Source organism: Salvelinus alpinus, chromosome 5 (genome assembly GCF_045679555.1).
Source record: "Salvelinus alpinus chromosome 5, SLU_Salpinus.1, whole genome shotgun sequence".
In the NCBI taxonomy this organism is placed as follows: Eukaryota; Metazoa; Chordata; class Actinopteri; order Salmoniformes; family Salmonidae; genus Salvelinus; species Salvelinus alpinus.
In genome coordinates, this window is record NC_092090.1 from 30,132,953 (window position 1) to 30,146,275 (window position 13,323).

At 39.7% G+C, this 13,323-nt stretch overlaps 1 protein-coding gene across 2 annotated transcripts in view; it reads left to right on the plus strand.

Annotated features, from left to right (window-relative positions):
- Window positions 1-13,323, plus strand: part of LOC139575890 (cGMP-inhibited 3',5'-cyclic phosphodiesterase 3B-like) — a 92,991-nt gene that overhangs the window by 62,736 nt on the left and 16,932 nt on the right. For both annotated transcript variants that reach the window (XM_071401302.1, XM_071401301.1), the window contains exons 2-4: window positions 9,349-9,399; window positions 12,111-12,359; window positions 12,679-12,827. In XM_071401302.1, coding sequence (XP_071257403.1) covers window positions 9,349-9,399; window positions 12,111-12,359; window positions 12,679-12,827 — 449 coding nt within the window. The remainder of the gene's footprint in view (window positions 1-9,348; window positions 9,400-12,110; window positions 12,360-12,678; window positions 12,828-13,323) is intronic.

The window sequence follows — 13,323 nt, forward strand, 5'->3', positions numbered from 1 at the left end:
ACTATATCAGGCCCTCTATTGTTACTATATTAGGCCATATATTGTGACTATATCAGGCCCTCTATTGTTACTATATTAGGCCCGATATTGTGAATATATTAGGCTCTATACTGTGACTATACTATACCAGGTCCTAAATTGTGACTATATTAAGCCCGATATTTTGACTGTCAGGCCCTCTATTGTGACTATGTCAGGCCCTCTATTGTGACTATATTAGGCCCTATATTGTGACTATACTTGGCCCTATATTATGACAATATTCGGCCCTATATTGTGACTATGTTAGGCCCGATATTGTGAATATATTAGGCTCTATATTTTGACCACACTACTGGTCAGAAGTTTTAGAACACCTACTCATTCAAGGATGTTTCTTTATTTGTACTATTTTCTACATTGTAGAATACTAGTGAAGACAAAACTATGAAATAACACATATGGAATCATGTAGTAACCAAAAAGGAGTTAAACAAATCAAAATATATTTAATTTTTGAGATTCTTCAAATAGCCACCCTTTGCCTTGATGACAGCTTTGCACACTCTTGGCATTCTCTCTACCAGCTTCACCTGGAATGCTTTTCCAACAGTCTTGAAGGAGTTCCCACATATGCTGAGCACTTTTTGGCTGCTTTTCCTTCACTATGCGGTCCGACTCATCACAAACCATCTCAATTTGGTTGAGTTTGGGGGAGTGAGGTCATCTGTAGCAGGATTCCGTCACTCTCCTTTTTGGTCAATTAGCCCTTACATAGCCTGGAGGTGTGTTGGGTTATTGTCTTGTTGAAAAACAAATGATAGTCCCACAAAGCCCATACCAGATGTGATGGCGTATTGCTGCAGAATGCTGTGGTAGCCATGCTGGTTAAGTGTACCTTGAATTCTAAATAAATCACAGACAGTGTCACCAGCAAAGCACCGTCACACCATAACACCTCCTCCTCCATGCTTCACGGTGGGAAATACACATGCGGAGATCATCCGTTCACCCACACCGCGTCTCACAAAGACACAGTGGTTGGAACTCAAAAATCTCATTAGACATCGGTCTAATGTCCATTGCTCGTGTTTCTTGGCCCAAGCAAGTCTCTTCCTCTTATTGGTGTCCTTTAGTAGTGGTTTATTTGCAGCAATTCGACCATGAAGGCCTGATTCACGTAGTCTCCTCTGAACAGTTGATGTTGAGATATGTCAGTTGCTTGAACTCTATAAAACATTTATTTGGACTGCAATTTCCGAGGCTGGTAACTCTAATGAACTTATCCTCTGCAGCAGAGGTAACTCTGAGAGACAGTTTCATTATAGTGCTTGATGGTTTTTGCGACTGCACTTGAAGAAACTTCCAAAGTTCTTGAAATGTTCCGTATTGACTGACCTTCATGTCTTAAAGTAATGATGGACTGTCGTTTCTCTTTCCTTATTTGAGCTGTTCTTGCCATAATATGGACTTGGTCTTCTACCAAATAGGGCTATCATCTGTATACCCCCCCACCATGTCACAACACAACTGATTGGCTCAAATGCATTAAGAAGGAAAGAAATTCCACAAATGAACTTTTTAAGAAGGCAGACCTGTTAAATGAAATGCATTCCAGGTGACTACCTCATGAAGCTGGTTGAGAGAATGCCAAGAGTGTGCAAAGCTGTCAAGTCAAAGGGTGGCTACTTTGAAGAATCTCAAATATAAAATATATTTTGATTTGTTTAATACTTTTCTGGTTACTACATGATTCCATATGTGTTATTTCATAGTTTTGATGTGTTCACTATTATTCTACAATGTAGAAAATAGTAAAAAATAAAGAAAAACCTTGAATGAGTAGGTGTTCTAAAACGTTTTACCGGTAGTGTGTATTAGGTCCAATATTGTGAATATATTAGGCTCTAAATTGTGACTATATTAGGCCCTATTTTGTGACTATATTAGGCCCTATATTTTGACTATACTGTGACTATATTAGGCCCTATATTCTGACTATTGTGCCTATATCAGGCTCTATATTGTGACTATTGTGACTTTATCAGGCCTCCATTGTGACCGTCTCATACAGATAAGAATGTCCCAGTATGTTTACCTCCATTTTAATTTACAAGTAGAGTTGTGTTAAAATAGGAGAGGATGTAGCATAGCTTGATTACAGTATTGTACCATGTTACATACATGTGTGTGTGTTTAAATGTGTAGCCTACTTGGATGTGTTCATCCTCATGACAATCCTCCTCTTTCTTGTTAAGAATAACACATGATGCTCTCTTTTGACCTAAAAACTGGTGAATCTGTAGTTAGGCAGGTGTGTGTGTGTGTGTGTGCGCGCATAATGTTGTTGTTACACACACAGTGGCTAGCTAACAGGCCTGTGTATTGTGGCCATTGAACTCTGCTGTTGACCCACATTCCCCTGTCTCTGAAACTGTGTTTCATTCACTGTCAAATCATGTGTGAACAGAGCTTGGCATTTTTCGTGTGAGACAACGTGTTGAGGTGAAGAGGAACATGGAGTGTACAGAGAGATATGAACAGGCCGTGTGCGTGCGTGTGCGTGCGTGCGTGCGTGCGTGCGTGCGTGCGTGCGTGCGTGCGTGCTCACAGAGGTGTGAACAAAGCGTCACAGGGACACACGTGTCTGAGGAACACACTCCCTAGCTCCAGTCTGACAGCCAGGCCAGCAGCACGTCTCGACTGCGTCATCCACTACACTCCATGGCAGCCTCTCTCTCTCCCTCACTCTCTTTACCTCTCCCTCTCTGTCACTCCCTCTCTCTCTCCTCACTCTCTCCCTCCCCCCGACCCATCTCTCTCTCTCTCCTCCGCCCCGCTCTCTCTGTAAACAAGCAGATGTCCGACAGATCTTTCCTCCGGCCCTCTCCCGCCATCCCGTCGTCATGGCGTTTGGAGTATTGTTTGCTGGGCTCTGTTGAGTTGCCATGGCAGTGCTTATTTGCTGTACTAAATGTTTGGCTGCGTTGTACAGATTCTGATGACAAACACGGAGCATCCCGGTCTGATCAATGAAACTGCCTCTGATTGGAGAGGAAGGAACGAGGCCTCTCATAAAAGCGCAGCACAGATACATTTGTCATCCAATCTAACCTATTTAATGGCCTCGTATTCTTTGTGTCTGGTGTCTTTTGATGCAGATAAAATATGTTTTGGGAAGACATTCCCTTGACATAAATGCTTTGGTTTCTGTGTTCATTCAGAGGATCTCTGGTCGCAATTCTTGGTCTCTGATACTCAATTATTATTTAGAACAACACTGGTATCACTCACACTCCCAGGGTGCATCACTCCTCACTACACCTGCTCTCACACTCTGTAGCAGTCTACTACTGAACACACAACCTAGACTAAGGGTCCTGTGCAATCACAAAGATATCCTTATTTACTCCGTTAGTTAACGCTAAGAAGCAAATATCTTTGAGGATTACATGTTGGATTAATGTGATTCATGTCAGCGTTTACAATTATGTGAAACAAAGAGCACTGGAGAATAAATGCTTTCTTACATTGCAGAAAGGAGGTTGTTTTCATATCCCTGCACTACGTTCCAGTGCATTGGGAACCAGTGAACTAACACTTCAGCATCAACGATGCACCAATGATTTACAGTGTAATTATAAGATATGCCAATGTTCTAATGTTCTCTCAGACAGTTGAGCTTAGTGCATACGGGTCTACTTCAATATTACATAATGACTGCTTGGGATTGGGCTTTGTGTCTATTTAGATGTGAATTGCTGTGTGTTTTTGTGTTTAAGTCTGAGAGGTGGTCTGTGACTAAAGACTAGAGAGAGCAGAGGCCTTGAAGTGTGTCCATCCATCCACATGCCTCTAGCACACACCCTTGTGGCCAGTAGAAATACTACATGCTCTCTGAGTCTTGAGGGAATGAGTGTTTGCTCTATGGGTTTAACATGGCGACTAACCTGTGATCCTTCCTGCCTGAGAGGGCATGTATAGACCTAATGATCACCCAGTATGATGGCAAACTGCTCCCAAGACACACTTACTTCAGTACAGAAGGTTCTGCTCTGTCTATAGATCATCCACAGATACTGTTGTGTGTTTGTTGCTATTATTTTATTCCCAGAAGTGGTAGTTTGACAATTTAAACACATTTATATGCAATATCCTACTTAAAATGTTTTATTGGAGTGGAAATACTGTCCAAAATGTAGCCGAACTAGTGAATTAAATAATATCAACAAATGGCAAAAATGGTATCGTTCTAGAGGTTGTACTGTAGATCTATCTAAACCAATTCACAGCAATTCAACACCTACTGTAGATCTAGTTGTTGCAGTGTGTCGTAAGTAAACCTACGACCCAGTATGTGACAACGGAAGTTTAACACTCGTGGCATAGTAGCAGTTTGTCTGTGTGAGACTGTGAGCTCCTGTTTGGTGACTTTTCTCTGACAGATCATGTGGAAATGCTGGTCATTGACGTAATAGGGCCTAGATAAGATCTGAGAGGAACATTGTTGACGTTTCATTGCGGTCAGCTGGTCGAGGTGGTTTGCTTTTTGTGTTTTTCCTTTCTACAAAAGGCATAAGTTAGACACAATAGCTCTCTCTGTGTGTGTAGGCCTAAATAACACTCTACGGCAGTTGAAAGTCCACAGTTTGGTAATTCGTCTACGTAAGCTGTTTGACCTGGTTCTATCATACCCTCGTGTGTTTACTTAAGGTTAACTACTAGAGGTGAATAAAGTAACAACACTATCTCATTGACCTATTTAATATGCTACAACAGTTACACTATGTCTAATGTTGTAAAATAGACTGTTTCTCATTGACCTATTTAATATGCTACAACAGTTACACTATGTCTAATGTTGTAAAATAGACTGTTTCTCATTGACCTCTTTAATATGCTACAACAGTTACACTATGTCTAATGTTGTAAAATAGACTGTTTCTCATTGACCTATTTAATATGCTACAACAGTTACACTATGTCTAATGTTGTAAAATAGACTGTTTCTCATTGACCTCTTTAATATGCTACAACAGTTACACTATGTCTAATGTTGTAAAATAGACTGTTTCTCATTGACCTCTTTAATATGCTACAACAGTTACACTATGTCTAATGTTGTAAAATAGACTGTTTCTCATTGACCTATTTAATATGCTACAACAGTTACACTATGTCTAATGTTGTAAAATAGACTGTTTCTCATTGACCTCTTTAATATGCTACAACAGTTACACTATGTCTAATGTTGTAAAATAGACTGTTTCTCATTGACCTCTTTAATATGCTACAACAGTTACACTATGTCTAATGTTGTAAAATAGACTGTTTCTCATTGACCTCTTTAATATGCTACAACAGTTACACTATGTCTAATGTTGTAAAATAGACTGTTTCTCATTGACCTCTTTAATATGCTACAACAGTTACACTATGTCTAATGTTGTAAAATAGACTGTTTCTCATTGACCTCTTTAATATGCTACAACAGTTACACTATGTCTAATGTTGTAAAATAGACTGTTTCTCATTGACCTCTTTAATATGCTACAACAGTTACACTATGTCTAATGTTGTAAAATAGACTGTTTCTCATTGACCTCTTTAATATGCTACAACAGTTACACTATGTCTAATGTTGTAAAATAGACTGTTTCTCATTGACCTATTTAATATGCTACAACAGTTACACTATGTCTAATGTTGTAAAATAGACTGTTTCTCATTGACCTCTTTAATATGCTACAACAGTTACACTATGTCTAATGTTGTAAAATAGACTGTTTCTCATTGACCTCTTTAATATGCTACAACAGTTACACTATGTCTAATGTTGTAAAATAGACTGTTTCTCGTTGACCTCTTTAATATGCTACAACAGTTACACTATGTCTAATGTTGTAAAATAGACTGTTTCTCATTGACCTCTTTAATATGCTACAACAGTTACACTATGTCTAATGTTGTAAAATAGACTGTTTCTCTTTGACCTCTTTAATATGCTACAACAGTTACACTATGTCTAATGTTGTAAAATAGACTGTTTCTCTTTGACCTCTTTAATATGCTACAACAGTTACACTATGTCTAATGTTGTAAAATAGACTGTTTCTCTTTGACCTCTTTAATATGCTACAACAGTTACACTATGTCTAATGTTGTAAAATAGACTGTTTCTCATTGACCTCTTTAATATGCTACAACAGTTACACTATGTCTAATGTTGTAAAATAGACTGTTTCTCATTGACCTATTTAATATGCTACAACAGTTACACTATGTCTAATGTTGTAAAATAGACTGTTTCTCTTTGACCTCTTTAATATGCTACAACAGTTACACTATGTCTAATGTTGTAAAATATACTGTTTCTCATTGACCTCTTTAATATGCTACAACAGTTACACTATGTCTAATGTTGTAAAATAGACTGTTTCTCTTTGACCTCTTTAATATGCTACAACAGTTACACTATGTCTAATGTTGTAAAATAGACTGTTTCTCTTTGACCTCTTTAATATGCTAATTGACCTCTTTAATATGCTACAACAGTTACACTATGTCTAATGTTGTAAAATAGACTGTTTCTCATTGACCTCTTTAATATGCTACAACAGTTACACTATGTCTAATGTTGTAAAATAGACTGTTACAACAGTTACACTATGTCTAATGTTGTAAAATAGACTGTTTACTATGTCTAATGTTGTAAAATAGACTGTTTTCTTACCTCTTTAATATGCTACAACAGTTACACTATGTCTAATGTTGTAAAATAGACTGTTTCTCGTTGACCTCTTTAATATGCTACAACAGTTACACTATGTCTAATGTTGTAAAATAGACTGTTTCTCATTGACCTCTTTAATATGCTACAACAGTTACACTATGTCTAATGTTGTAAAATAGACTGTTTCTCATTGACCTCTTTAATATGCTACAACAGTTACACTATGTCTAATGTTGTAAAATAGACTGTTTCTCATTGACCTCTTTAATATGCTACAACAGTTACACTATGTCTAATGTTGTAAAATAGACTGTTTCTCTTTGACCTCTTTAATATGCTACAACAGTTACACTATGTCTAATGTTGTAAAATAGACTGTTTCTCATTGACCTATTTAATATGCTACAACAGTTACACTATGTCTAATGTTGTAAAATAGACTGTTTCTCATTGACCTATTTAATATGCTACAACAGTTACACTATGTCTAATGTTGTAAAATAGACTGTTTCTCTTTGACCTCTTTAATATGCTACAACAGTTACACTATGTCTAATGTTGTAAAATATACTGTTTCTCATTGACCTCTTTAATATGCTACAACAGTTACACTATGTCTAATGTTGTAAAATAGACTGTTTCTCTTTGACCTCTTTAATATGCTACAACAGTTACACTATGTCTAATGTTGTAAAATAGACTGTTTCTCTTTGACCTCTTTAATATGCTACAACAGTTACACTATGTCTAATGTTGTAAAATAGACTGTTTCTCTTTGACCTCTTTAATATGCTACAACAGTTACACTATGTCTAATGTTGTAAAATAGACTGTTTCTCATTGACCTATTTAATATGCTACAACAGTTACACTATGTCTAATGTTGTAAAATAGACTGTTTCTCTTTGACCTCTTTAATATGCTACAACAGTTACACTATGTCTAATGTTGTAAAATAGACTGTTTCTCATTGACCTCTTTAATATGCTACAACAGTTACACTATGTCTAATGTTGTAAAATAGACTGTTTCTCATTGACCTCTTTAATATGCTACAACAGTTACACTATGTCTAATGTTGTAAAATAGACTGTTTCTCATTGACCTCTTTAATATGCTACAACAGTTACACTATGTCTAATGTTGTGAAATAGACTGTTTCTCATTGACCTCTTTAATATGCTACAACAGTTACACTATGTCTAATGTTGTAAAATAGACTGTTTCTCATTGACCTCTTTAATATGCTACAACAGTTACACTATGTCTAATGTTGTAAAATAGACTGTTTCTCGTTGACCTCTTTAATATGCTACAACAGTTACACTATGTCTAATGTTGTAAAATAGACTGTTTCTCATTGACCTCTTTAATATGCTACAACAGTTACACTATGTCTAATGTTGTAAAATAGACTGTTTCTCATTGACCTATTTAATATGCTACAACAGTTACACTATGTCTAATGTTGTAAAATAGACTGTTTCTCATTGACCTCTTTAATATGCTACAACAGTTACACTATGTCTAATGTTGTAAAATAGACTGTTTCTCGTTGACCTATTTAATATGCTACAACAGTTACACTATGTCTAATGTTGTAAAATAGACTGTTTCTCGTTGACCTCTTTAATATGCTACAACAGTTACACTATGTCTAATGTTGTAAAATAGACTGTTTCTCTTTGACCTCTTTAATATGCTACAACAGTTACACTATGTCTAATGTTGTAAAATAGACTGTTTCTCATTGACCTCTTTAATATGCTACAACAGTTACACTATGTCTAATGTTGTAAAATAGACTGTTTCTCATTGACTTATTTAATATGCTACAACAGTTACACTATGTCTAATGTTGTAAAATAGACTGTTTCTCATTGACCTCTTTAATATGCTACAACAGTTACACTATGTCTAATGTTGTAAAATAGACTGTTTCTCATTGACTTATTTAATATGCTACAACAGTTACACTATGTCTAATGCTGTAAAATAGACTGTTTCTCATTGTGGACCTATTGTATTAGAACTGACACCTGTTGAAGCACTTCACCTCTTATGATAAAACAACAAAAGTTGGACTACCCGGACTATTTGCATTGTGTGCCCCCCCCCCCCCCCCCCCCCCCCACACAACCACTGTTTTATGCTGCTGCTACTCTCTCTTTATCATATATGCATAGTCACTATACACTATGTACATACTACCTCAATTGTGCCGACCAACCACTGCTCCCGCACATTGGCTAACCGGGCTATCTGCACTGTGTCCCGCTACCCACCACCCGCCAACCCCTCTTTTACGCTACTGCTACTCTCTGTTCATCATATATGCATAGTCACTTTAACCATATCTACATGTACATACTACCTCAATCAGCCTGACTAACAGGTGTCTGTATGTAGCCTCACTACTGTATATAGCCTCGCTACTCTTATTTTTCACTTTCTTTTTACTGTTGTTTTATTTCTTTACTTACCTATTGTTCACCTAATACCTTTTTTGCACTATTGGTTAGAGCCTGTAAGTAAGCATTTCACTGTAAGGTCTACTACACCTGCATGAGTATATATCTGTAACACACAAGGCCTAGCAAGGCCTCCTGACTGATGTGTGTGTTTCTCTCGTTCAGATGATCCTATGGGACTGGGACCTGAAGCAGTGGTACAAGCCCCAGTATCAGGTTAGTGTGCACTCTCACTCTCTCACTGACTGACTGACAGAATATACTCATCTGGATACTGGTACAGTATATAATGTACTCATCTGGATACTGGTACAGTATATCATATACTCATCTGGATACTGGGTACAGTATATCATATACTCATCTGGATACTGGGTACAGTATATCACATACTCATCTGGATACTGGGTACAGTATATCATATACTCATCTGGATACTGGGTACAGTATATCATATACTCATCTGGATACTGGCTTCATCTGGATACTGGCTACAGTATATCATATACTCATCTGGATACTGGGTACAATATATCATATACTCATCCGGATACTGGTACAGTATATCACTGTTAGAGCACATGTGCAGTCTGTCAGTCAAATTAGGGTTGGGGATCATTTCCTATTTTACTTTCAATCCATCCATGGAATGAATTGTAATAACATGAATAGAACTATAGATCATCAACCCTCATAGGGTAACAAGAATCCTCACAAGTGAATTAGGTTTCCCAGAGAGCATTGAATTGACAAAATGTAAGTAAATGAGGATACTGAATAAAAATGGTATTAGTGTAGCTCACTGTAATTTAGTCATATTTCAAAGAATTGAGGCTGGAGTTAATAAGTAGAGAGGTGAATTCTTTTAACTAACTCCAACCTTTTAGGAAATCAGATTTATCTCGAAACATTTTGGAGAGCCTCCATATAATCTTTCTAATCTAGTATACTGGCCTTGTGTTCCAATTTATTGTCAAATCGCTGACACACGTTTTATGCTAGGTCTACTTCATGCATCGTAAAATGGAAGCATCTGTGTTTTTTGTAAGCTTGTGTGTGTGTGTGTGTGTGTGTGTGTGTGTGTGTGTGTGTGTGTGTGTGTGTGTGTGTGTGTGTGTGTGTGTGTGTGTGTGTGTGTGTGTGTGTGTGTGTGTGTGTGTGTGTGTGTGTGTGTGTGTAGATGTTTGGACTGTGTGTGTAGGCCTGTGTATGTGTGCGTGTGTATTTTGTGCCTTGTGTGTGTTGTCATCCTGTTGTTATCCACAGTGTTTTGCAGACACGCTGTACAGGTAGATCAACAGGAAGCTGTGCTCCTCTGACTGACGTCTGCCCCACTCATCACTCATCACTCATTGTGGCCACAGAGCCGGGCCTTCAAAAGCAGCCTAGTTCTCCAAACCCTCTAGTATTTTATATGGGGTCTATCAGCACAGCAACAGTCAGTAGGATAGACAGGGTGAAGAGGGGGAGGGGTGCAGGCAGGATCTCCGTCAGCGTCATGACATACACACAGCCTCCTAGCTGTCTTCACTGGGCCAGGGAAGTGCTAGCGCTGCACATTTACTCCACACACACCTGCACCATGCCCAGCCAGCACCATGCCCAGCCAGCACCATGCCCTGCCAGCACCATGCCCTGCCAGTACCATGCCCTGCTAGCACCATGCCCAGCCAGCACCATGCCCTGCCAGCACCATGCCCTGCTAGCACCATGCCCTGCCAGCACCATGCCCTGCCAGCACCATGCCCTGCCAGCACCATGCCCTGCCAGCACCATGCCCTGCCAGCACCATGCCCAGTCAGCACCATGCCCTGCCAGCACCATGCCCTGCCAGCACCATGCCCAGCCAGCACCATGCCCTGTCAGCACCATGCCCAGCCAGCACCATGCCCTGCCAGCACCATGCCCTGCCAGCACCATGCCCAGCCAGCACCATGCCCAGCTAGCACCATGCCCTGTCAGCACCACTCCCCTTTATTACTGACATCACTGGTCCAAACAGCCTTTCAATTACCCAGCATCAATGCCATGAGCTCAGCACCGAGCCTGTCTGCCCTTCACACTACCCTTCACTGCTGTAAAAGGAGGAGTGACAAACTCAGCCCCATCACAATGAGGCCAGCAGTGTCCTGTTACAGCTTTCTGACAGTCTACCTGCATATGTGTGATACCTGTAGATGTCCTGGGCCCAGATTCACTAAACACTTTTTACGCAAAAACTTAAGAAGCTTCTTAAGAAGAAGAAAAAGAAGTTCATTAGTGCAGATCCTCAAAAATGTCTTAAGAATTCATGATTTTTCTCATGAACTTCTCAGATATCTTCTTACGAACTTCTTAACTATCTTAAGATGATTGTCGTTAGGCAACCCAGCCAGCTAGCTGTCTATCTAGCAATGGCAATCATGTTAGCATATTTCTAATTGGGATTACTGGTCTAAAATATGTTCTTGAAACTTTCAGGTGAAGTTTGTGAGTCAATTGAACATGTTCAATAGCTTTCATTAGCATATTCTTTCACTGCCATGTGTTTAAGACAATGGTTTAGCTATCTGGGAATTCCAAGAAGAAATTAAATAACTTTATTTTCAAGCATCTCATTTCTACTTAATTTTTTGCTTAAGGAGAAACATAAGAAGTAACATAAGAACATTTCCAAGAACCTTTTGGAGGAATAGCAACTTCTCTTAACTTTCTTCATAAGTCCATAGTTAAGGAAAAAATGGCAATTAAGAAGGAATTTCTTCTTCAGAAGCTTTTGTGTTTGGTCATTTAAATCCTTTCTGGGTTCATTAGAAACAGTGTAAAGGAATGAGGAAAGGACACCAGGCTCTCTTCTTTAGTACAGTATCTACTGTATGTTTGTGTTGTGCTCTGCTGAATGAGGCATCTCTCTGACATGTGTCCCCTTGTCTCCTCTATGTCTCCAGGGAGCGGTAAGCGGTAACGGAGTGGACCTGTCGGTCATCAACGAGGCCAGGAACATGGTGTCTGACCTGCTGATGGACTCGTCCCTGTCGCCACACACCATCTCGTCCCTGCGCGGCGTCAGCAGCCTCATGGGGACCTTCTCTGGCTCCTGTCGACCCAGGGTTAACCCCTTCACCCCCTTCCCAGGTTTCTACCCCTGTACCGAGGTGGAGGACCCTGCAGAGAGGGGCGACAGGAAGCCCCTGAAGGTGGGCCCTCCAGCAGCCTTCTGAATGTGATACTAGCAGGTCATAACTAACACACAGACAGAAGCCTGCTGAGACTAGCACGCCAACACATTATCCACTAACACATTATCCACTTATACATGGTATCTTATCCTCATAATGAATGTTCTTCTTCTATGTGTTCACCAGTGTTACGTAGACTTAGTTTAGTTGTTTTTAGTTGTACACCTGCTCTACTCTATGTAACCTGGTGGTGCGCTGAATATAGATCTGTCTTTGACTGTGTTATAGCATCATTGACCATAATGTAATGTCTCCCCCCTCCCCTCCACACACCTAGGGTCTTAGCAGCAGGAACAGCCTACCAACCCCCCAACTCCGCCGCGGCTCCACCTCCTCCCCTCTCCTCCCTCTGGAGTCGGCCTCCTCCCGCTGGGAACGCAACAACGGCAAGAGACCGGGACCCCACCCTGACCTCAATATGACCAGGTATGACCACACACACCCTGACCTCAATATGACCAGGTACGACCACACACACACACACCCTAACCTCAATATTACCAGGTACGACCACACACACACACCCTGACCTCAATATGACCAGGTACGACCACACACACCTTGACCTCAATATGACCAGGTACGACCACATACAGGTGGGACTTCAGAGTTCAGACACCAGGTTAAAGGTTAAAGACATGCCCCAGTAATTTGGCGACTAAAGTATTTTTTAAACCTCACGCTTTTGGCTGAATGTGTCAATGTGTAGTTCATACATGCATAATCTATGAGCAGAATTAAAAAAACAAATTCCCTAATTTTACCCTACATGACATTTTCCCTACATTTACCCCTATGTGGGCTAGCCCCCTAGCAATTTGAGTTTTAGCAAATGAGCTTCAGTCCCTCACCATTTGAGTGACAGCTAGCAAGACACTCACACAGTAGAGAGAGAAAGGGAGTAATGACGTGGTGCACATAT